The following is a 23,480-nucleotide window of genomic DNA, read 5'->3' on the forward strand; positions in this document are numbered from 1 at the left end:
AAAAAAAACATCATGTCCGTATGGAAACAGCCACAAATTACAGCACAATAACAAAATAATTGAACCTCACATGACATAATACTTTGCATTTTGTTTACAGCTCCTGTTTGATGATTACAGAACGTAGAGAGGAGAAGAGCAGACACTTGTACTCACCTGGAAACTTGTTTAAAAAATAAACATCATCCTGAAATTACAATAACATCATCTGAGACTGAGAGCTACAGGATCCAGATCTGACAATACTCAATCATTTATATTATTATTATTATTAATAAGCTTAAATATGGCAGTTCCAGTTAACTGCTCCTCTGCTCTTTCTATTCTCTCTCGTCTTTTTACACCCATCTCTTCCCCATATTTTTCAACTCACCCCACCGGTCGAGGCCGATTGCCGCCAACACTGATTCTAATTCTAGAGTTTTTTTCTTGTTTAATGGGATTTTTTTTATCCTCCACAGTTGCCAATGCTTGATCAAGGGAATTGTTGGGGTTCTCTGTAATTTTGCAAGCTCTCGACCTAAAGTGCCTTGAGAGAATGTGTGTTGTGATATGGGGCTATACAAATAAAACTAAACTGACCCGAATTGAAAAGAAACGTTGAAATTCACTATTCGCAGATATGGCTCCTGACCGAGCAGTAGCTGCAGTGACTGCTGTAATAACACCAAAAGACATCAACTTGCTTTGTGACAGAAAACATTAAAAAAAAAGACCGACAAACATTCTACATCCATCCCAAACTGAACATGTTTATTCATAGACTGGTAAAATATAGCACATTTGTATAAAAATGTAGAAAATTGTACACAAAATATAACACTTGGCTTTCGTCTATTATAGTTAATGCTACTATTATATCTTTCTGTCGCTAAAGGTTGATATTTTCTTTTGCCAGCAAAAAAGTCAGAGTGTAGGATGACAGCTATAAAAAAACAAAACGCACGCACAAACACACACACACACATAGAAGACGACATCCATCAAGTTCATTAATATAAAAGATGATTTTATACAAAACTTCTCATACATTCTAAAGAACAGCACTATCAGTCAGTGTTGCTTATTGCTAGTGTTAGTGTTGTGTTAACATCGACTATTTGTGCATCATTTTCTCAGGCATTTTAAGGTGTCTTTGGTAGAATGTACACTGTACCAACATGAATATATGTTCATTTCCTGCTAATGCTCATTAACACTTTGAAGAGACGCTACTGTTTCATTCTGATAAAGAGAGTATTTACGTGTCCTTATTGAGTCTGGCTGTGCTCGGATGTCGAATGACAATTTGTTATTCTTCTCAAAATGGGGTCCATGTGAATAGTTATGCGAGACAGAGACCTTCCCGCACTGTGCTGTAGTCAGTGCAAAGCCACAGTGTAAAATTAGTCCTCCTGCCAAGAGCTGCAGCCTTTAATTCATGTGATACAGCTCAACAGTCCCACAGAAGTACCTCGGCGTAGCCATCAAAATACGTGTTTCACTACAGTGGTAGCAACTGATTAAATTCCTCCGTCCTGATCCCACTGTCCTGAATTTTGCGATGCTGATTTTTTTTAAACTCCTCTTTGGGATTCGAGCCAAGGTGCAGCAGCACTGTACGGCGATTGGACCTCTCAGATAAAGGCATCGATTAGTGATCTGTTATCAACTACAAAATCAGCTGACTCGGGTTTCATTCCCCCAAAAAATAATCCGTCATCCTCAGCTGAGTCGTGTACGAGTCGTAGGTTTAGTTAATGTGGCGCGAAGGCAGTTCTGTTTGAGTATATCAGACATATTGTAACACAGAGGGGATTGTGGCACACATATAACATTTGAGCTTGACTCAGTAACCCCTATGTGTGCACCTTAGAAAGAGCAAGGCACTCTGTTTTTTCAGTCACATAACCACCACTGAAAAATGTACACAGCTGCTTAAGAAACACATACAGTAAACATGTGGAGTGCAAACTCTCTGTCTGGAAAAGGCAATTTACAACACAATCTGAACACTAAAGATTCAGAGTCCTGAGTGTCTGTGTGAGGGATATATTTGTGTGTGTCTGTATGTTTGCATGTGTGGGAATACGATGGCCCTGTTCAGACTTGGTACTAACATCCGCCCTGAGAGCTCTTACCCCAAGTGGATAACATTAAGTTCATCTGTTCACGACTGGTATATAACTTAGTCCTGAATGTGTCTCCTGTGACCACTTGAGATCACTCCCCCGGTCTATACACAAATGATCACGTACGTTATTTGTGCCCATGAAGACAAAATTATGACTTTTTACCCAGTGTGAGTTTACAGATGTGTCTATGTGTCTAAGCGAGCGAGATTGAAAGAGGTGATTGAAAGAGGTGTATCTCGTGATGCATTCAGGGACCTGCGCTGTCCACTCGTGATCGGATCCCTCGGTAGGGAAGTTAATACCAGGTCTGAACGGAGCCTGTGTGTGTGTGTCTGCATTTGTGCACGTGTGGGAATACTGATACGCCCCTAGTGCGTGTGAGTGTGACGTTCACGAGGAGGAAGAAATCTCTAGCAATGCGGATTAATATTTAATAGCACGGAGAAATAATTTCTCAATCACTAAAAAGTGTATCTCTCTCATCCGTCCGAACAGCTTCCTGAACGACTCCCATCTGAACGTTGGCCTTCAGAATCCAAGCAGTCCATCAGGAGACAGCAGAGGATTTATCCAAAGTCTCATTGTCATATACACAACATATATAAATGTATATAAAACCTATTTACACGTATCATTCTCTGCTCCACTGTTCGCCACAGCCCTATGTGACTGGAATGCCTGTTTGGAGAAAGTTCAGCATCAGTTTCATATCAGGCATAAAAAAAATACCAAGTACCAAGGCAGTGATGGAAGAATACAGCAAAGAGCGAAATGGACCAGGCACCTTTGGTTTTAAGGTTTAGGACGGGGATTCTTAAAAATGTTGAAACCTGTAATGGGACCACATTATTAGCTTGGTCACAACGTGTGACCAGCATGCATTACAGCATATTGTTATTCCTGTTACATTGGTATCCAGAAGCAACAGACCCCTCGACTGTTCAGGGCCCTGGATCGGAGAAGGGTTAACGTGTCGGGTTCATTTATGAAGGCTTATGGGGACGAATAAAACAGCCCAGACTGAGTCATTACATGAAATGTTCCATTCAAACGTTTGTCCGTCTCACCCCAACTGACCGTTCTCGCAACATACAAGAGAAAGTCACCATAAGCAACAGGACTTCGGAGTGTGCCACTCCAGGCCGTCTACTTTAAGACCTTGCCAAGGCCTCAGTTTGATTGTTAGTCAGAGTATATGCTGAGCTGCCAAGGAGTTGTCTTCTAAGACAGAGTGTTCAGGTATTTATTCTCCCCAGCCAGCGAGGTAAGCATGGATGTCATGTCACCAACAGCCATGTTGGACAATCCAGAGCCTGGGGCTAAGCTGACAGAAGTCTGAGGGGTGGTGAGGTGGGATGAGGCCTGAGAGGAAGATCCCAGAAGGGGATTGTTGACCGGGCTGAACGAGGAAGAGTCAGCATCATCGATGATGGAGGTGAAGTCTATGCGAGCATTGTCAAGGTCCAGGTTTTCTAAGGCATTGGAGATTGGGCCGGACTCAGTATAGGGAGCAGACTTAGTGCCACCTGTTGGATCCAGGTTGGATGTCATACTATGCTGCTGGTTGATACAAGGCCCGTTCTGGGGGTCCATGTGTTTGTCCATATCCATGTTGATCTGACCCGTGTAGTAGATGTTGTTGTTATTGGAAGGGGAGAAAATTTCGTTTTGCGGATGCTGCGGATGCTGCGGATGCTGGACTGGAGGAAGTCTGACCCCTCGTCTGGGGCTGGGAGTCGAGTGGACAGGGCTGAGGTGGGGTGGGCTGCCAAGGTATCCCACTCCTACCTGTGGCACGCTGTTCTGGCGGCTGAGGGATTTCCGTACCTGAGGCGGCCTGGGGACCACCATCTCCTGGGCATAGCACGAGCCTGGGAGACCTGTCAGCTGCTGTTCTTTAGGTGTCACAGAGCTGGGCCCTCGGCTGTGGGCTGGAGGACTCATGACCAGGTTCTGGTTGGGGTAGGAAGGATACGTCTGGTTGGAATAAAGGTTCTGGTTTTGGTGCTGTGGGCTGCGCTGCATCATCACTGCCTGGCCACTCATATCCATATTTTCGGACAGTGAAGGAGGTTTTATTCCACTCTGCTGCTGTTGTTGTTGCTGCTCTTGCTGCTGCCCCCACATGAGTGCTTGCTGGGACTCTACATAGTTCCTCACCATCATTTCCTTCACCTGCATCATGGGGGTTTCTGGCCTCTGCCCTTCCGAAAGAGCAGTTCCAGTGCAGCCCAAACTCAGGCCCCCTCTAGCGGGGTAAGAGTTTTGGGCCTGGCCTTGAAAGTCACAACTTGGATTGTTAGAGTTCCTCATCATAACCTGGGCTGTCGGTTGCGGGTAACCCTGAGACTGCTGGAGGAGCATCTGCTGCTGTTGGAGCTTCGCACTTTGACACGCATCTCTGCCTCCCATCCCAGGGTGGAACTGCTGCTCGGGCTTGATGGTGAGCTTGTGGGTTCCATCAGGGCTGTTATAGAGGCCTGTCTGATTATTGAAGTGGGCCGGTGTCTGTTGAGGCTGCAGGGTGGGGTCTGAATACTGTATTCCTCGCTGGTTCTGCAGAGGATGGCTGGAAGTTTGGACTTGGCTGTGGGCGTCACTCCAAGGGCCTCCAGCGTCACCACCCTGGCCGATGCTGGGATAATGAGGACCAGAGGGACTGAGCTGGCAAGTGCTCATACTGTACTCAGCCTGTTGGAGAAGTGCATTGGACATGCCCTCTGACTGAATCGGCCTTGCTTGGCCCATTGGATTTCCGCCAGCCCTTGAGGGGACTTCCCCTGCCGGATTTGGATAGTACCCCTGCATGTAAGCCTGGTCTGGGCAGCCCAGAGAGTCATGGCTTGGGGAGAGCTGGTTTGAAAGAGCAACTCCACCTCCAACTCCTCCAAGAGTTGGATGCTGTTGCTGGTATCCCATAAAGTTTCTTTCTCCAGGGGGCATCATCAGAGAACGATCTCTGGCATCAATAGGGGAGAGTTGGGGCTCCATACCCATAGACTCCATCATGACATTCTCGGTGATGCTTGGCGGCCGAGGGGAGTACAAGTGGCGGGAGAGACTGGTGTCAGAACCACGGTGCTGCAGTGCATTCCTTCTGCTCATCATGGCTACGTTATTAAGGCTATTGTAGCGTTTTGGTAGAGCCAGTGGATCCGCTATTGATCGAACCGGGTCACTGGCTCGTCTGTTGATGTTTCCTGGAGCCTGGTGTGGGTAGATAACACCAGTGCCATACTCTGTGTTGGCGCTGTGCCTACGTGGACCAGCTTGTTGGATGAACGGGGGCAGAGGCTGACCCTGGTACTCGCTCAAAACACCTCCTCTTCTGCCTGCAGTTACTGGCTGCTCCATGTTGGGTAAAGGAGTGGGTGGAGGTCCACCAGTCGCTGCAGCATATTTGGCCTTTAGGCTGTATTGCTGAGCGGGTGTTAAATTTGGAAGACCCGGCAATCCCCCTCCTCCACCAGGGCACGGAGCTCCCCTGCGGTTGGTCTCAGGAGAGAGGGCATCTCCCCCACTCTGCTCTTGGCCAAAGAGGTGACACTGTCCCCCTCCTGTTCCTCCCATCTGTGAGACCTCACTGGAGCGCCGGCTGGACAGGTAAGGAGACACCATGGAGGAGCGACGGCTGACAGTGTAGGCAGAGCTCAGACTGCTGGTGCCGCTTCCTCTCCTGTCGTTCGTGGGGCTTCCGATCGAAGTCCCACCTCCCAACTCGTGGTTAGACAGCTCCATGACACGTCGATTTGAAAGAAGCGGAGAAGGTGCACACATTCCTATATTCTCCCCAGGACCTGAAAATGGAGATCCAGGAGGAAAGGGCTTAGAGACAGTTCATCAATACAAACAATTTCTTTAATTTAATTTAACTTTAGTTTAATTATTAGATCCTATTGATTAAACCCTGGACCCTGTATCAGTCCGTTATTACCTCCACCAAGGAGGTTATGTTTTCATCTGCGTTTGTTTGTTTGCTATGAAAAAACGGTTACTACGAAATTTGGTGAGGGATGCAGTGTGGGTAAGGTAAGCATCCATACAATGTTAATGCAAATACAGTTCAGATTAGATCTCAGAAAAATAAGTATAGAAACCTGTAACTACTGATGTGTAACTAAGAAACGTATCATGGCCTTATTTTATTTCAGGAGACTGAGGGCCTTAGAGGAATTATGTGTCTACTGAGAGCAATTATAGTGTAAAGCAACCTTTTGCCCAGAGGAAAGATTTTAAGAAATTAACCCAAAGAATATATTCTAAAGAATACACCCACGATGGTAATATTACAAAACTGACCAGGAAGTGTTGGTAGCTTGTTGCCTGCACAGCGACTGGGAGGCGTGGGCCTGCGGATCTGCTTCAGCTTGTCAATCTTCAGGTTCTCCAGCCTCTTCAAAGCCTGCGATGACATTCCCATCGCTCCTCCCAGACCTCCTGCCTCCCCACCTCCACCTGCCACTCCGTCCTCCAGCGCTGTGAGATCCTCCAAGCTGCCGGCTGCATTCAGGTTCATCTCCACCCCGCTGTCATTGTTGTTGGCGCTCCCCAGTGGAGAACGTTCACTACTGCATGATGACTGACCTCCAGGACTTGGCTGGGATTTCTGAAATAAGTAACGTAAAGATAATTTCATTTACACTGTTTTCAATCCTTAAAATGGCAGAAATATTAAGTAAATGTGATCTGAGTCTTTTTTTAAATTTCTTATATTGAAAAAAACAGCAGGTCATTAATAAGACATTACACTGACCAGAGCCGTCTCAGGAGCCAGCAGTTTGCAGTCCTCCCTGCGTGTCTCCTCTTTCTCCAGCAGAAGTTCAGAGTTCTGGCCTCCAGGGGTCATAGCTGAGCCAGGGGGTCGAGGCCCCGTGTCTCCCCGATGCTTCTTGGTGATGTGGGCTTCGGGACCATGCACCGTCTTCACGTGTTTACGTAGAGAGCTCGGATCTGTGTACCGCTTAGTGCAGCCAGGGATTTTACATACGTACGGTTTCTGCAAGACATCAAAGTGTCAGTCAATACACAAAACTCTGCTTGTGTGAATAAATTGTAGCACACCATCATTTGTATAAATGCGTCTGAGAGTATTCATTGGACCATCAAACTATATACTGTAGCTACTAGTTCTATAGATGCTTAGTTATACCTCACATTGCGCATATGTTTGCAGCATGAATCTCACATAAAATTCGCCAGGGCAAAAACGGATATGAGCATTCAAGCTATCAGATTAAGATTCCAGATTAGTTTAAAGGTATGTGGGTTAGACTATAACTGTACCTCATTGGAGTGAGTCCGGTTCTGGTGCTTGGCGCGGTCCGAAGCGTTGGAGAAGGCCTTGTTGCAGCCTTCATGCTCACACACGTATGGTTTCTCCCCGGTGTGAGAGCGCAGGTGGGTCTTCAGATTTTCCAGGCGAGAGTAGGCCTTGTTACAGCCTTCAAACTAAAACATAAATATTACAAATAAGTTGTTTTGTAAGACAAGATGCAATAACGAAAAGAACAATAACACAACTAAGAACAACATAGACTGGTAAACTACCAATGACAGTTTCACCAAAAGGGTTTTATGTAAAGAAGATTGTTTTTCCCTCTTGCATCCCATCTTTATCATGAGTATGCGAATAACGATGCGTATCCCGATGGAAGCTAGGAGGCCGACTCACAGTGCACTTGTGTGGCTTCTCTCCCGTGTGTCTGCGCATGTGAACCACCAGCATGTACTGGGCTTTGAACGGCCTCTGTTCTCGGCTGCACTCCTGCCAGTGACACACAAACTCCTTCTTCTCGCCATGAATGTGCTCATTGTTGATGTGCTGCAGAGTAAACAGATACACAGGGAGACACGTTATTAATGATAGCGATATACATGTAACCTTGACCTCAAAGTTTTTCCCTTTGTTATTTCCCCAACCTGCAGGGCATATAGCTCCGTCTTTCTTACATGTACTAGCTGGTCTTGTGTGTCAAATTCCTTGATGCAGCTTTCCCAGTGACAGTTGGTTTCATAGATGGCCTCTGGCTCCGGTTTCCCGTCGTCTTTGTCCAAGTCATCTCTGCCGTCCAGGAGACCCATGAGCGGGTCCTGATGGGCACAAACAGAAAACAAGGGTTAAAAACAGCACTTTGCAAGCATATAACAAGTTTAACAATGTCCACACGGGGCCATATTTGCCTTATATTATATAATTCACATCAGCCAGTAGTGTTATCCGCTGCTGATGTGATGTCATGAGAGGTAATTTTCAAACTACAGCCTCTTAAACAAATGCGTCTGACCTGATCTCCTGCTGTGTTCTACAAAGTGACAGGTAAACTCTGGGAAATGTCCAGATTCAATTTGCTGCACATTTCCAACGGTTCATGTCTGAAAACAGCTTATTTGACTGATCTAAGGACAAAAGCTAAGATGTGATTGTGGGAAAACTCTTTCACAAGAGTGAGACTGTGTCTGTACCTGAGTTCCAGTGGAAGACGGACTGGCCACATCTCCCTCTGATCTCTCCTCCAGGCTCTTCATATTGATGCCATCCATCAAACTGCCCAGCCCTGGCTCCGTTTTCAGCTACAGAGCAACAAACGCATCATGTGGTTTAACATTATGCACAAATTGTTTTCGTTTGTTGAACTCACTCACTCAATGAACTGCTGTGGCTGCTGTGTGCAGGGAATGATTGAGAGCTGTCTTACGTGTCCATGCTTGGGCGTGACGTGCAGCCGAGGGTTGTGCGGAGGTAAGCGTGAAGCCTGGCAGGGACCTGGTGTGTGTCCCCCCAGATGCGTCCCCCCGCCTCCACCGTACATGCCTCCGTGTTGCCTGGATTGGCAGTTTATGTTGCTGGAATAACCCAGAGACGGACTGTGGAGGAACAGAAAAGACAAGATTAACAAAAGCTGAAGGAACCATGGAGGTATTCAAACAAATCTAAAATGTAAAAACCAGTGACCAGTTTTGCTGCCTGAGGTCGATGAGGGCATTTCTCATGATATGATGATGAATTCTTGTTTTCTAAAACTAATATTTAACTTTTAACCAACTGTTTACATGGTTTGCCTTTAGTATTTAATCAGTTTACCTCTATACATGTATTTATGTGTGTAAATACCTTCATCACCATAGTTGCTGAGCATTAAGCCAGTTAGCTACCAGCTTTCAGACTGGGACAAGCACGTTTGAAGTGGTGAATGACACAGACATTTAGATTTCTTCGTTATTTTATCTAATGCAGTTAACCTTCATTTGAAATCAGTTTTTTCTCCATCTGCGGTGGCTTAACTTATATTCACTTCTCATCAGATAATATAGAGTGTGATTGTGGATGAATGAGGCGAAAGGAGGTATCAAAAAACGCATAATGCATATTGTGAGGTTATAATAAAATCATGGATTTCGTTTTGCATCGATTAACATTCATACTAGAGCTCCTGAAGTCGAGTTGTTGATTGAGAGGATAAGAGAGAGTGATATCTGAATGACTTTTAAAATGCATTATTGAACCAAGCATACAGAATAGAGCAGTGTCTGACCTCATGGCGCTCACAGAGAGATGACCGTAGGAGCTGGCTCCGTTGGGGTTGCAGCGCGAGTTGACAAAGGCCACTAAGGAGTTGGGGGATGTCCGGATCACCGTCTGCAGGTCCACACTGGCGTCGGACAGGGGAGAGATGGACAGGGCTCTCTTTTTGCTCAGCTTCAGAATGGAGCGAGGTGTGGAGAACCTCGACCCTACAGGGCGACAAGAGCAGGACGCGTCGTTAATTTGAGAAGATGAAAAAAAAAACTTTTTACATATAAATTCAAAGAGAACGTTTCCTTACCGTCAACAGACCCAATGTGATCAGAGCCTGGCTGAACCTGGCAGAAGTTATGGTGAGAGGACATCATGTTGTTCTGGGTACAGTAGGGGGTGCTATTGCCACCTGTATGGCATTAAGGACAAGAGAGAAACAAGACAAATGGTTGCTTAGTCACAGAGCCAGTGCGCACATGTTCAAAATCTGTAAATTGATGAATGTGACGATTGGTTGAGCAGGAAAGAAGAATTGGTTAGTTTCTTCTTCTTCTCCCCCCCCCCTGTTTGGTATCTTTAAGTCCAGATCAGTAGCAGCTGTGAGGTTCACGAGGTGTAAAAGATACTCTGAGTGTGACTCACCCTCCGTGGGCGGCATGCCCCTGTGGCCCATCACGCTGTGGGGCGGTGGGGCCTGGGGGGGCCTCATGTATTGATCCATGCAGTGGCCGATCCCCTGTGCTGGTCCCGATCCATGAGTCATACTGGGAGTCATGGGATTATACATAGCTCGACAGTCCTGGGCAGGGCCGTTGTGGAGCGGAGCGCGCAGCGGAGACACATCGCTGTAGGGAGACTGGTCGGAGGGGACTAGGCTGCAAATACAAAGGAAAACACTTAAATTAGAAATTTATTCATATTGAAAAAAGAAACTTAAATCAATGTGGTAACATCATATTATTATTTATTTTAAGTGAAATTCCTTTAAAATTAACATATTTTTGACACTGACTTAAAGTTTTGGTTTTAAACTCTTCTTTAAGAGCAGAGAATGAGAAACACTTGATAAACAGCAAAACATTTTCCAAATCTGAGGAAGATCAATTATGTGTTAGAACTCCTCACTGTTTAATTCATGAGGAGTGTATCGATATATATTGGGCTTGTGGTGTATATATGCTTTTGGATATATACTTTCATATATACATTCGTGCTCTTTTTCTCTCCAGGGCTGCAGCAGAAGCAGCAGACCTAGTGATCTGTTTCTTTAATTTTCCTTTTCTGATGTGTCCGCTGGTTCAGGCTTTCTTTCTGTTAGCTTTAGTCTTGTATGTTGGTTTAGGGTAGAGGACGATCCCCAGATCCTACGACCCTTTGTGGGTGGGTCTGTGGGGTTTTCCTTTCTTTTGTTCATGGTGGCGGGCCCATCAGCCCTTTTGTTGAATTTGGTTGTGTTTGTTAATTCCTTTTATTTGGAATTTGGAATAAATGTATCTTTTTCTGGCTGCTAACTCTGACTTTTTAGTCATGTCTGACCTCTTTGGTTGAGCCTTTTTAAGGAGTTGAAATATGTGTATAGGTTGCAATGTCTTTGTAACATCTAGGTGACTGGCCTGGGTGTTTGTAGCCTGTACTGTGGGTAAACTTTGGGTATATTAGGCAACTTTGTGCACTCAGTGTTGGCAAATTTTGTGATGTTGCTGCAGTAGTTTGGTCAGCAGGTTGCAGTTATGAGGTTGTTTGGTGCAGCACTGTGTCCTGTAGCTGAATATTGACTCTGCATATTCCTCTCTCCCTCAGGATCAAAACCTTGTACTCGTACTTTAACGTAAAAAGGGAAGAAAGTTTAAATAAAGCAGTTAAAAGTTACTAAAAGGCAGAAAACACAAGTTAAGGACATATTCAGTGATGGTGCTGACACCTGAAATACAAAAGGGAATGTCTGATATGTGTTAGATAAATATAATTTTATATGGAAAAACCAAGATCATTTTGAATGAATGTTTGATTTGATTGCAATGCATTGTGGATATCACTTTAGAGAGATGTTGTGTGAAGCTGTATTTTACAACTTTATTGTCCCCTGTGGAAATTCTTTTTCACAGCAATGCCCAACAACTAACACACAACTGTGAAGGGCAGAAATGTGTAAATACGACACAATACCAGCTTCTGTAAATGCTGTTTAATTACTATTAAGTATTTGTAGGAGCAGGAACAGGTTTTGGAAGCAGTTTACCACCTGGGAAAAACCGCCCAGCCCAGAGGAGCTGGGGGGGGGGGGGGGGGGGTCTCTGTTGTGATGTCTCCTCCTCACCAGTAGAGGGTGTATAGCCCTTATCTTGCTCTACACTGTGGAAACTTGCTCATCTGGGTTTTTCCCCTCCAAAGTAGAAGTGAAGCCTCATTGGAACTTTCCAGTCTCCTCATGAATCTCAATGTATTCTCTGACCTCTCCTCATTCCCACTGCTTAGTTTCAGAATGGCTCTCCCCTGTTCCCCTCCTCTTTCTCTCTCTCTGCTCCTCTTTTTAAAAGGGACAGACTTCATCCATCCTCCTCCTTTCACTTCTCTAATTCTGTCACCACGACGTGTATTCCACACAGGAGCTTAATCTGCCCTCTCTAATCCACTGTGCCGGTTCCCCCCGCCGAATTTACCTCCCTCCTTTCTCTTTTCCCAATCATCCCCTCTGTTCTTCTCCACTCTCTCTCTCTCTCTCTCTCTCTCTCTCTCTCTCTCTCTCTCTCTCTCTCTTCCCCCCCCTCTCTATCTCCTCCTCTTCTCTCTCCCTCCTCCTCCTGCTCTTCTGTCCCTCTCTCTGTCCTGCACAGGCACCTTTCTCTCTCCACCGCTCCCTCTCTCTCTCTGGGTAACCTGAGTGGGGCGCGGGGCAGTCATGCAGAGCGCAACAGGGCCTGGTCAGCCTGTAATTAGCAGCTGTCAGAGAGGCCGAGTCCACCCGCAACCTGGGTGGCATGAGGGAAGGGAGGGTGGGGGGGAGGAGTGAGGGGCTGAGCTACAGGCCTGTGTCCACAACAATTGCTCCTGCGCCCTCGTAATATCCCCTGGTGTTAAAATAGGAACGGTTTCTGAAGGTGGATATAATTTGTGCTCCCTCGAGACGGGCTGCTCGGATGTGGGCCGAAAGATTGAGATGAGAAGTGGCAAGATCAGAGAGTTCAGTCATTTAGAAAATTCTTTCTTTTCGAAGGTGCATTAAGGAGATCAGCATCCTTGTTAGGTTTAAGACGGGAAACAAGCATGAACGGCTCGACTGGCTTTGTCCTGAGTTTACAAAAAAGAACACCTTCAAACACCTTCACTTGTGCATGAACTGAAACGTAATTATTAAATGGAACTCAGTAAATATGTGTGGTTGCCAGGTTTGATTCCTTCATTCCTGTGCACAGAGCAAAACCTGCACGGGCTCAGCGACCCTACATGGCAACCTGAGCTATTGCTGGAGATGCTGCACAGCAAAGTGCTGCAGGATGAATATACTGTCCAATCTCAAGACATATAAACTCCAACACTAAAATCTGCAGGCGCCTTCAGTTTGACCTTTCACAGACATTTTCATATAGTGCACATCGGCTGATACAAGTAATACACAGTACAAATACTAAGATAGAGATAACTTGGCAACATGTGATGTCATCAGCCCTTTCTGTCTGTTTGTTTACTGGATTTTAAGCAAGATCAAACAAAAACAACTGAACAGATCAACAGAACTCGGTCAAACGATGGGACCAAAAGAAGAACCCATTCAATTTGACTGTGGCATTATTAAAGGGGGGGGGGGGGGATCTGGGAATTTATTTTCTTAACAGTGCAAGATAGGTTGTTGTGTTTGATTTGTCTTTTGATGATTTCTCAGAGAATACCTCATGGATCTTGATGTAAAACTCGGCCGTTTTAGGGGACTATTATTTCTTGCCATGTGAAATTTGCTGCAGATCAAAATAAAAATCCAGATATAGTTGATTTAAATGTGGTTCATAAAGAGACTGTTGGGCCCTGTCGGAGGTATGAAGAAAATAAAATAAAAAGGAACACACTATTTGTATGTTTAGGGATCCATATTTTCTAACTCAGGAAGGAGCCAGGCTGTTTCCCCCCGTTTCAAGTCTTTATGCTTAACTAGAATTATCCCGTCCTTATTAACTCTCTCATTTATCTCTTAAATCATACATTTCTCTCTTATAAGATAGTTTCACTGAGAAATAAGGTGGTTAAAGTGCAGAGTAATGAGTGAGGACAGTAAGTCTTACCCTCTGGAGGGCTGGCTGGGTGAGGTCTCGTAGTGGTACAGCCCCTGGTGTGGCTGCATGTCCACTGGCATTGGAGCTCCGAGACCTGCTGCTCCCCCTTACTCCCTGGACCTGGGACACAGAGACGAGGACGCGGTCAGACCCAAACAAACCCGACCACACAGAACCAAACACCATCAGAGAGAAGAACGGCTGAGTAGACAAAAACAATTGTGGTTGGGGAAGAAATAAGAAAATATTGAATGTTAACAACAAATCCATCCAAGCACAACAGTTCAAGGGAAAAATAAACTTCTGAGTCATTTTGTTGATATAAACGATTTAATCTATTATGTGATAAAAAGAAGAAAATGTAGTAACATGAAATAAATAGAAGTAATTTATTAAAATCATTACAAATAGTTTTTTGAAAGACCTGAATTCATTACATTTTACTTAGAGTAAAAAACAAAAGACGAGATGTCAAAGTAGGGATTCGTTTCGGTATACGAATCTGACTTTGAGCATAAATAGCATTTAGATAAAACATCATATGGGTCATTTCTTGGCACTCTTCTTATAGTTACGTTTTTCATGTTTTAAAATACTTAGGTTAAACCCTCTAATCTCTCTTTTAAACTGAGTCCTCTCAAAGTGGCTCAAACGCTGCTGACAGACACTAAAAACCTGCCACAGCTGCTCATCCTGGACAGACCAGGGACACAAAAAGCTGGCTGTCGCCTTGAAGCTTAAAGGGCGAGCGGTGAGGAGATGCTTGAACCAACAATATTCAAACTGAGAGTAGAACAGAGCAGCTTCTTGTGTTGGGTGACTCCAGCTGAGGGATCCCACTAACAAGCACCTGGTCATTACATCCAACCACATCAGTGCAGGTACTACCTGCTGTCTGATCTGGGGCTTGTACGTGTTAACAGAGCTAATTAAGATGATGTCACAGCAAGCACAGACGGAGACGCTTAAAAATCTTTATTGCCAAAGGTAGAATACAAACAAAAAAATGGTTCCACATCTTCCCCTCTGATGCTACATTCTTTAGCTCTGCCCTTTAGTCCTTGTCATGCATGAGGAATCAAAATATCACATTGCTGTTGTTCATGTGACAAGTGTTCGAACCCTGTCTGGGAAAGCCGCCGTCGCCCTGCGGATGAAAGCTCCGTGGTCTCAGGGTGACAGGTTGCCAGGCCTGTTATGTAGTAGCACACAAGTGTTAAAAGGGCAGTAGGGACCTATTTAAGCCCACAAGCCACCAGAGGGATTTGGCATGCAAAGTTAGCCAGTGCCTTAATGACGTGGGCGGTCTGGGGTTAATGGCACATATTCAGCACCAGCTTCAGATGTGTGTATGATAATTAGCCGGAAGTGCTAAATAGAGATCTCGACGATCACCTCAGCTGTCCAGAACCAATAAATACCAAGAGAGAGGACTCCAGACAGCCTGACACACACACACACACACACACACACACACACACACACACCTGTCAGTCTCACCAGGGGGTACCATAATATTCCAGTGGCCACCAAGTCGACAGAGAATGTGTTTGTGTGTGCGTGTGTGGTGAAAATACAAGAAGCAGTTAGTACTGTGTAAGCCCCGCGGCAGGTGTGTATGAGAAAAGAGATTTGGAAACAAGTGTACCTGCTACTGTGTGTGTGTGTGTGTGTGTGTGTGTGTGTGTGTTTGTGTGTGTGTGTGCGTGTGTGTGTGACATGATAAATGGTTGTGTGTCTCAGATTAGAATTGAATAATGTCAGCAGCATATTTTTGGATAAATATGTTTGTGCGTACATGTGCAGGTGTCTCCTGGGAGCGATGCAGCAAGAGTGTGTTTGTGTGTTTTTGTGTGCTCCTACGGTTGTAGGTCTATGTCCACACTCACTCAACTGTGTTGTGTAATCAGTTTACAATCTTGAGTAAGTCAACAACAGTAAACCTGAGCTGCTCTGCCATCTTGAAATTCATTCTCAAGCAAATATACTTGTAGAGAGAAACATAATACCACCTGCCAAGATACAAACATACACAACATTAAGACATACTTCTTTTACAAATACAAGAAGTAAAGTGTGAAAAGGACACAACTTAATCTCGTAATACCAGAAATATTTAACAGAACATAGTAAAATAATATAGAATATTGAATATATTTGATTGAACATCTATGTATTTAATATTTCATAAGACCAGGGTGGTGATTTCATCCACATATAAATATTTACCATTTGAACTAACAAATATTGGTTGTACACATATTGCACACACGAATGAAACAAATGTGTGAATGTGTAAAATGCGTATAAAGTCTATGGTATAAAACTGCCTGTGTATGTGTACATGCTCTATATGTTGGGAAAAATGACTTCACCATGATGGATGATTTCATACATCCATGCTGCTGACACAGGTGTTGTGGCATCAGGCTATTTTAGGTCAATATTTTGTGAGAAACTCAAAGGGAGTCTGGTCCCTGGTGTAATTTGTGGTGCTGGGTTCGAGAGGGATGGGGCAGCATAAAAATTAAAAAGCCCCAAGGCCATAAAATCCCACGGCAAACTAAACAAGGCTGCTCCGAGCCGGGCAGGAGCCGGGGAGCCGACAGGAAGTGCAGCCACCTTCTACGACCAAAACCTCCAGCTTCACTAACCCCACAACATCATCACCAGCCCGTACAAATGAGACACACCTAAACACATCTAATGTTATACAGGCTGGACACCATCCACAGGAATCCAGTGGGAAAAACTCAGGAATAAAGAGTGAACAGGCTGAACAGGATCCACACAACATGAAGAGTAATTTAAAATAACTTCTGATTTTTAAATATACTGTAAGTGTACTATGTTTCCGAAGGGAGACAAACTCATGAAAGTTTTTTTTTTATATTTCTGGATTGTGAAATTAGCTGAGCTCAGTTCCTGGATACTTTTAAACAAGCTTAAGTCCTGACTGTCGTTTATCATCATACATTTCCATTCCAGTTTATACTTATCTAGTTACCAAACCAACACAGCTTTCCACCAGAAAATTAAATGTGTTTTTTTTATCTCCCTGATGGACTGTTGCACATTCCCTGTCAAGAGCCAACTACTGACGCTGTAAAAAAAAAAACACCATTCAGCAAAAGCTAAAACTAAACTACAACCAAAATACTCAGGCTTTTCTCTGAGGGGGTCAATCATGTACAGATTTATGTAACCTCTAAAAGAAGATGGATCACATTCCTCTTTCGAAGAAAAAGGTTTAATCCACAAACAATAAAACGCACATTGACTCAGTTTAATAGACTCAGACAGTCTGGAGCAGTCGAACATGCTCTGGCATGAGCAGGAGCTCCTGGTGGCTTAAAGTGGATAATGACTGAACTGACATTGTACCGACTGTAGGACTTTCACACATGAAGTGTCCTGACAATTTCCAGAGGGGTTGGACAGCAGAAAGTCTGGGACGGTCCAAATGGCTCACCTCATTGGTAGCTTATGGTAGCTAATGCTAGCAAACCTGCGACTGTTTCACTACATCGTTACGATATCATTAACGATTGTAGATGCTCAATTGTAATTAAGTCCTAGCACAAGTAGAAAAGAGTCTCCAAGTCAGTGAACTGCCTCTGTCATGTTACACAGAAAAATCCATCAAATTTACCGAAGTTTTTGGACTCAAGCTAACGTTAGCTGAAATGTTCATACTACACCAAGTAGCTGCTTTCAGACAAGCACGGAACTCTGCAGATCCTCCATATTGGAGGATGTGCATGTGAAGCGCAAACATCTCCGGCCGATAAAGCAGAGACATAGACGTAGAAGCCACAGAAGAGTTAATGCATCACTTCCTAGCTCTCCCTGATGCACCCGGCTGCTCCACCTCTATCTATCTATCACCTCTCTCCCGAATAATGTGGAGGATTTGATGCTGTTGTGAACGCGTCTGTGCAGAGAACTTCCTGTTGTGATGTGCATGTGTGAAGAGCAAATTGTGGGTAAAGTCCAGACCCAATTCTCCGAACTCCGAGCACATGCTATAATATCAACATTGACCCGGACGCCTCAGTGGCTTTGATCAGACGGCATCATTCCTTCTGATGGCCTTTGCTGTGAACTAAGTTCACATCTCAGGTGATAGTTTGTGTGTGCGATACACAAAGAGGCGCATTGTTTGGTTTTTACATCCTTTTGGCCATTTTGTGACGTTCCCATAAAGTCTGGGGCCTCCTCCTCCTCCTCCTCCTCCTCCTCCTCCCTCCAGAGAGGAGAAGACTTTTCCACAGGTCACCGGTCTCGACAGACAAAAGCGCCTGATCTGATCCGGCCCCAGCTCCACTCGGCCTCTGCACTGCTTCACTCTTGGGTGTAACATTAAACTGGGACTCACACATGCCGCCCCCCCCCCCCCCCCCCCCCCCCGCTCCCTCCCTAGCCAAAGGTAAAGAAGACCCTGTATTAACTGACGACCCCTCTCCTCTTAAGCCTCAGTTCTCCTCGACTCTCAGTAGGGAATGTGCATATGTGTATAACTTTACACACTCAACGCAAAACCAGACATGCTTTGGGGTACTTTGTGTAGTGTAAACACACATCTGGAAGTATTGTGTAAAGTGTCTCTCCCCTCCAGCCTTTCCATCGTTCCTTTTCTTTCATCCTCTCGTTCTTCCTCTTCCAGTCTCTCTGCCTTTATCACTATCTCTGACTATCTTCTGCTCGCTCTTCTCCTCCCCCTCCCCCCTTCTCCCTCTCTCCCTCAGCTCATTCCAGCTCTTGCGACCTCTCCCTCGCCCCTCCCCCTGCTGGCGGAGCTGCAGTCGAGGTGGGTGTTCTCTGGCTGTTATGACTTGAGAGACGATAATGGCAGCTATAATGTAGCCAGCCGTTCCTGATGTGGCTGGGCTTGTGGGAGATTCTGTTGTGTTAGGGCTGGAGACTGAGAGAGGGAGGGAGGGGGGGAGACGAAGGCGGGGCTCAGGCCCTCAGCCAACCACAGTCCAGATTCTACTTCATTTTCTTTTTTGTACCCCCCCCACCCAACTCTCTTCTGTCTTTCTCTCCTCACCCACTGACTTTTTTCGAGCCCAGTTGTTTTCGTTCAGTGGTAAACTTTGTTTTCAAATTCTGCCTTTGCTTTTGTAACCCCCCCAACCCCCCCACCCAACACAGACTACTCTTCCCCTCCTCCCCTGCTTTGCTCCCCCACCCTCCCTCCCTCCCCTGTGTTTTTTACCCCTTTTTACCCACACTGGGTGAATTCCTTACAGCTGCTGTAATGTGATGGGGGCCAGTGGTGTGACCACTGAAAGGCCACAGGGCCGGAGACATCACTGTAATGTACAATAAGCCCTATTCACTGACCTGCTGCAGCGGAGATTAATGTCATATCTACTTATGAGCAGCCATTTTGAGTTTGATCGGAGCCGCTTTAATCTCTCTTAAGTCTAAAACTGACATTTTCAAGAGGTACTGAACAGGAATAAGTACAACAAGTGAAGAAAATCAGTTGTTTAATACTTATATTTATTGATGTTGTATTGTATAAACAGGAATTTACTAGTGTCTAATGCACCTGAGATTCATGTTCTGATACTAGCTTTGTAAATGCCTCTGATACTGAAGAAATCTCTGATCCAACACCACAATTATATAAATTTCTACCATATAAAACTATTTCTTTTCCTGGAAATCACTTCTTCTTGTTCGCTCAAAATCAGAGCTAGTTAAACTGTCAGGAGGTGGAAGTATATGTTGGAATATTAAAACGTGCAAAAAAAGATTCATTATTTTTACTATGACTAAAACTGAGATTTTTTTTTAAAGCGTTCTGCCTGGTTTACAGCAAAACAGAGGATTACAGTTTGGGAATGGAGCATCACTTTAGCTATTTAAATGTAGACTTTGCATAATTGTAAAAATGTGTACAATATCAATACAGTTGCCTACTTCATATTGTCATATATATATGTAGAAAGGATTCTGTATTCTTACTGACTAGATCAGCAAACACTTCAGGAATATATAATCATGATCCATTGCAAGTGACCAATACAAACAGAGGAGGGGGGGCTAACTGTCTAGCCGCTTGTTTTTCCTTCATGACAGTTCATCTGTACCGGAAGTTATAGCAGAGATGGGTTAAGCAGATATGATGCAGTTAAAAGAATAAAAGGAAACCTCCCACTACCCTGAATAAGAAGGGAGATTTCTCTGGGTCTGTTGTTGGAAACATTTTGGATAAACATTCAATCTTTAATAAATTTAAAAACAAAATCTCCCGGTAATTCAAGTTGATCAATGTAGCAGATAATTAAAAGGAAATGTGATTTCTAGACAGTATGTGGCTCGCTCATATGACAATGACGCTAATGATCTTGGGTTCAAGAGTGAAAACTACAAACTTCTTTAATCCAGTAGTCGTGTTGAGAGAGGAGAATCCCTCAAGCCCTAAACTAATGTTTACTAGCCTGGTGCTGTGGTTTAATACAGTCAACACTGCAGCCCTGGTTTCAACCCGCTGGTTCACACCTCACATATCCCGTTCTGTAAACTGTGGGCTGAGGAAGCCGTGGTGCTGATGTCTCACTGCTGGGGTTCTCACCTTGTCGAAACGGCAGAATGAGACGTTGATCCCTTGTTGCTACACGGACGGAGTGACTGATGACAGACAGCGGGGCACCGGAGGGCTCGAGCGCGGCACCTTCCACTGAGCCGGGAGTCGAGCTCAACCGAGCGCGTTACACAAAAGTTTAAAGTTTATGTGACTTTTTGGATTTGTACATTTGAGGGATGACAGAAACTCAGAATCTTATTCAGCCCCATGAAACTTTACGCTGAGGGCGACAGGGAGAGGAACTGTGCAACCATTAAGAGTCAGACAGCAAGTGCAGTAACAGTTTTTTTTTATATAAAAGTGAGAAGCTCTCTCATTTTACTCATGTTGCTTTTGTTGCGTGTTGGCTGCGCAGACCTGATTACTGTTTTAGCTCCTTTTTCAACTGTTGACTTGATCCGTCGGTGACTTGATAGTGTTTGTTTTAGGATTAGGAGTGGTTCACCTCGCCGTGTTTTCATTTGCCTGTACAAGCGCCGTGTTGTGCCGCCAGCCACCGAGCGGCTTACTCCGAGGCAGTTGGACGTTTTTAACATTTGTCGGCCTCACCGATGCGTCTCTCAGGCGGACAGACGTGTGTGTTCGCAGCCCATGTGAGTGTCTCTGCCTTCAGCCGAACCTGCTGTTCCCTCGCTCCTCCACACGCCCACGTTTGCTCCGTCCTCTCTCCAGGCCACCCACCCGCCACCCTGCACATACCTGTGGTTTCCTGTACCCTGCTCCCCTCCTCTCCCCCCTCCTCTTTTCTTTACCTCAACTCTCTTCTCTCCCCCTCCACACACCTTACTCTCTCCTCTGTCTTGCATGTAACATCAAACTCTTGTCTTGTCTCCTACTTCTTCGACTTCTCCTGCATGTCAGCGTATCATGTACGCAACGCCCCGACCACAAATATTTCTTTGAACTCCTTTTAAGGAGGAGAGCCGGAGGAAACAAGGGGGAGGAAAGGGAGGGAGAGAGGGATGGATGGATAAAGCAGATGAGGAGAGCTTGATTCACACAGCTGGCTCCCAGCTGTAGGCCGAGGTAGCATGTAGCACAGCGCCATCTATAAACAACAAGGAGCCCAACCCCCATTTTCAAGAAAGAACGAACAGAGCTTTGTCATCGTAAATCCAGCCCAGCGCTCCTCTAGACCTTCACCGGTGCTCCCGAACGCCACCCAGCCGCTTGTTGCTCTGTTGCTCCCCATCCTCTCTGCAGCTTTACATCATTTTCTCTCCTGGCTTTTGTCCACTCTGCTCATCAGCTCTGAGGCCGGGCTGTCAGCGAGGCAGTTACAGTACAAATCCAGGTCTTGTAAATCTTCTCCAGTCAGTCAACTCCCTGACACAGGCACAAAGAAAAGGTCCTGAGCAGAAACTCGCTGCAGCGTCCTGATCCACACTGAAACAGCGAGGGACCCGCAGCAGTGAACAAAAACCAGATAATAATCTGTTTGGTTTATAGAAAGACCACAGTGATTATAAGAAAAATAATAATCCTAACAGTCTTGGGTGGGCAGGCGATATTTATAGCCGGCCGGCTGCTACTTATATTCCTTAGCTGTATAACACAGCTGGAAGCGAGGGAGGAGAGAGAGGCGGTGGAAAACTCATGAAGAAAAAGAGACAGAGGAAAGAGAGACACAGGGGCTCCAAGGGAGAGAGGGAGACAGAGAGAGAGAGAGAGAGAGTGTGTGCGGGGGCGGACATCCAATGCACGTGTGTGGCTGAGAGTGAGACACAATGAAAGGCTGAGAGAGAGAGAGAGAGAGAGAGACATGGATGGAGAGTACACGCCTGCATTTGTGTTGATGCGCGTGCGTGTGTTTGTATTCGGCGACACAGCTGCAGACGTCCTGCAGGCCGCCAGACGAGCGCCGTGACCACAGCTCCGAGAGCCTCTCACAGGGGGGACGCCAGGAGAGGCATGACTCAGACAGCACAGAGAGCACAGACCGGTCGGATCCATCAAGAGAGCAGCCATGTTGGATTTATTTTCATTACTTGGCTTTGGTTTCAGGGTCCCTTTACTGTGCAGCTGATCACTGAGGAGAAGGATGTGGATGGAAAGTAAAGCAGTATCTGATGAATAGACTTAAAGGAAAGGTCAAAGGTCAGAAAGGTAGACAAGTGTCATTACAAATGTTTAAAAAAAAGTAAATTGATGTAGAAGAAATCAAACAGACAGAAAAAAAACATATTCTTCATCCCAAATATCAATTATTGTGTTCTCTGAGAATTACCCAGCTTAAAAATATACTTTATATGCACGTATGTCAAGTATGTCATCTTTAGTTTGGGTTTCTGTTTTTCTCCAATAGGAACACAAAAATGTAAAATATATGTCAACCTTCTTTCTATGTCAGAGTTAAATGTTGACTTAATAAAAATTGAAATTGGAGCTAAAGCCACAAAGAAAACCTGTGTACTCCTGATAAATGAAACTCAAGTGGAAATCATTAGTTTGATACAAATCTGTTTTTTCTGCCAAGCAAACCAGCCTCTGTCTCTGTGTGTGTTTTTATCTCTTCTTCTCCTCAGCATGTAAACTGTACTTAAATTTGTCCGAGCAGCTGAACACACATGTGCAGACTTGTCTCCATCACTTTACTGTTATAGGACTAAACGTGCACACCTGTGTGTGTTTGTGTGTTCCTCCTCGATAAGGTTCATTGTACTACACGGTGTTATATCATCACTTCCATGCTCGTTCTTTCTTCCAGCCTCTCTCTCTCTCTCTCTCTCTCTCTCTCTCTCTCAATCTGTTCCCATTTTCTACAATAACCTTTTCTTTCCAAATGTTTCAAGTTTTCATTTTGATGTCTTTAAACAACTTAAACATGCAAATCAAGACTTTGTTCATGCTTGAATTTGTCTCAGCCCACCACTCATCTCCCCTGTGCACCTGAGGGATCTGCAGTAAACTAGAACTCACAGCAGAACTGATGACGGCTGCGATCTGACGACAAATCTGATGATGCAACACAGCAGGGACGGAAA

At 45.0% G+C, this 23,480-nt stretch overlaps 1 protein-coding gene across 1 annotated transcript in view; it reads right to left on the reverse strand.

The window, feature by feature from the left end:
- Positions 1–731: 731 nt before the first annotated feature.
- gli1 (GLI family zinc finger 1) overlaps positions 732–23,480 on the reverse strand; it is a 49,843-nt gene continuing 27,094 nt past the window's right edge. The window contains exons 2-13 of the mRNA XM_062405495.1: positions 13,905–14,015; positions 10,273–10,505; positions 9,938–10,039; positions 9,647–9,845; positions 8,810–8,978; positions 8,577–8,684; positions 8,064–8,204; positions 7,786–7,935; positions 7,398–7,562; positions 6,868–7,110; positions 6,414–6,720; positions 732–5,911 (exon numbers count right to left, since the gene is read on the reverse strand). Of these exons, the coding sequence (XP_062261479.1) occupies positions 3,336–5,911; positions 6,414–6,720; positions 6,868–7,110; positions 7,398–7,562; positions 7,786–7,935; positions 8,064–8,204; positions 8,577–8,684; positions 8,810–8,978; positions 9,647–9,845; positions 9,938–10,039; positions 10,273–10,505; positions 13,905–13,975 (4,464 nt within the window). The 5' untranslated portion in view covers positions 13,976–14,015 and the 3' untranslated portion in view covers positions 732–3,335. The remainder of the gene's footprint in view (positions 5,912–6,413; positions 6,721–6,867; positions 7,111–7,397; positions 7,563–7,785; positions 7,936–8,063; positions 8,205–8,576; positions 8,685–8,809; positions 8,979–9,646; positions 9,846–9,937; positions 10,040–10,272; positions 10,506–13,904; positions 14,016–23,480) is intronic.

This window comes from Platichthys flesus, chromosome 2 (assembly GCF_949316205.1).
Source record: "Platichthys flesus chromosome 2, fPlaFle2.1, whole genome shotgun sequence".
In the NCBI taxonomy this organism is placed as follows: domain Eukaryota; kingdom Metazoa; phylum Chordata; class Actinopteri; order Pleuronectiformes; family Pleuronectidae; genus Platichthys; species Platichthys flesus.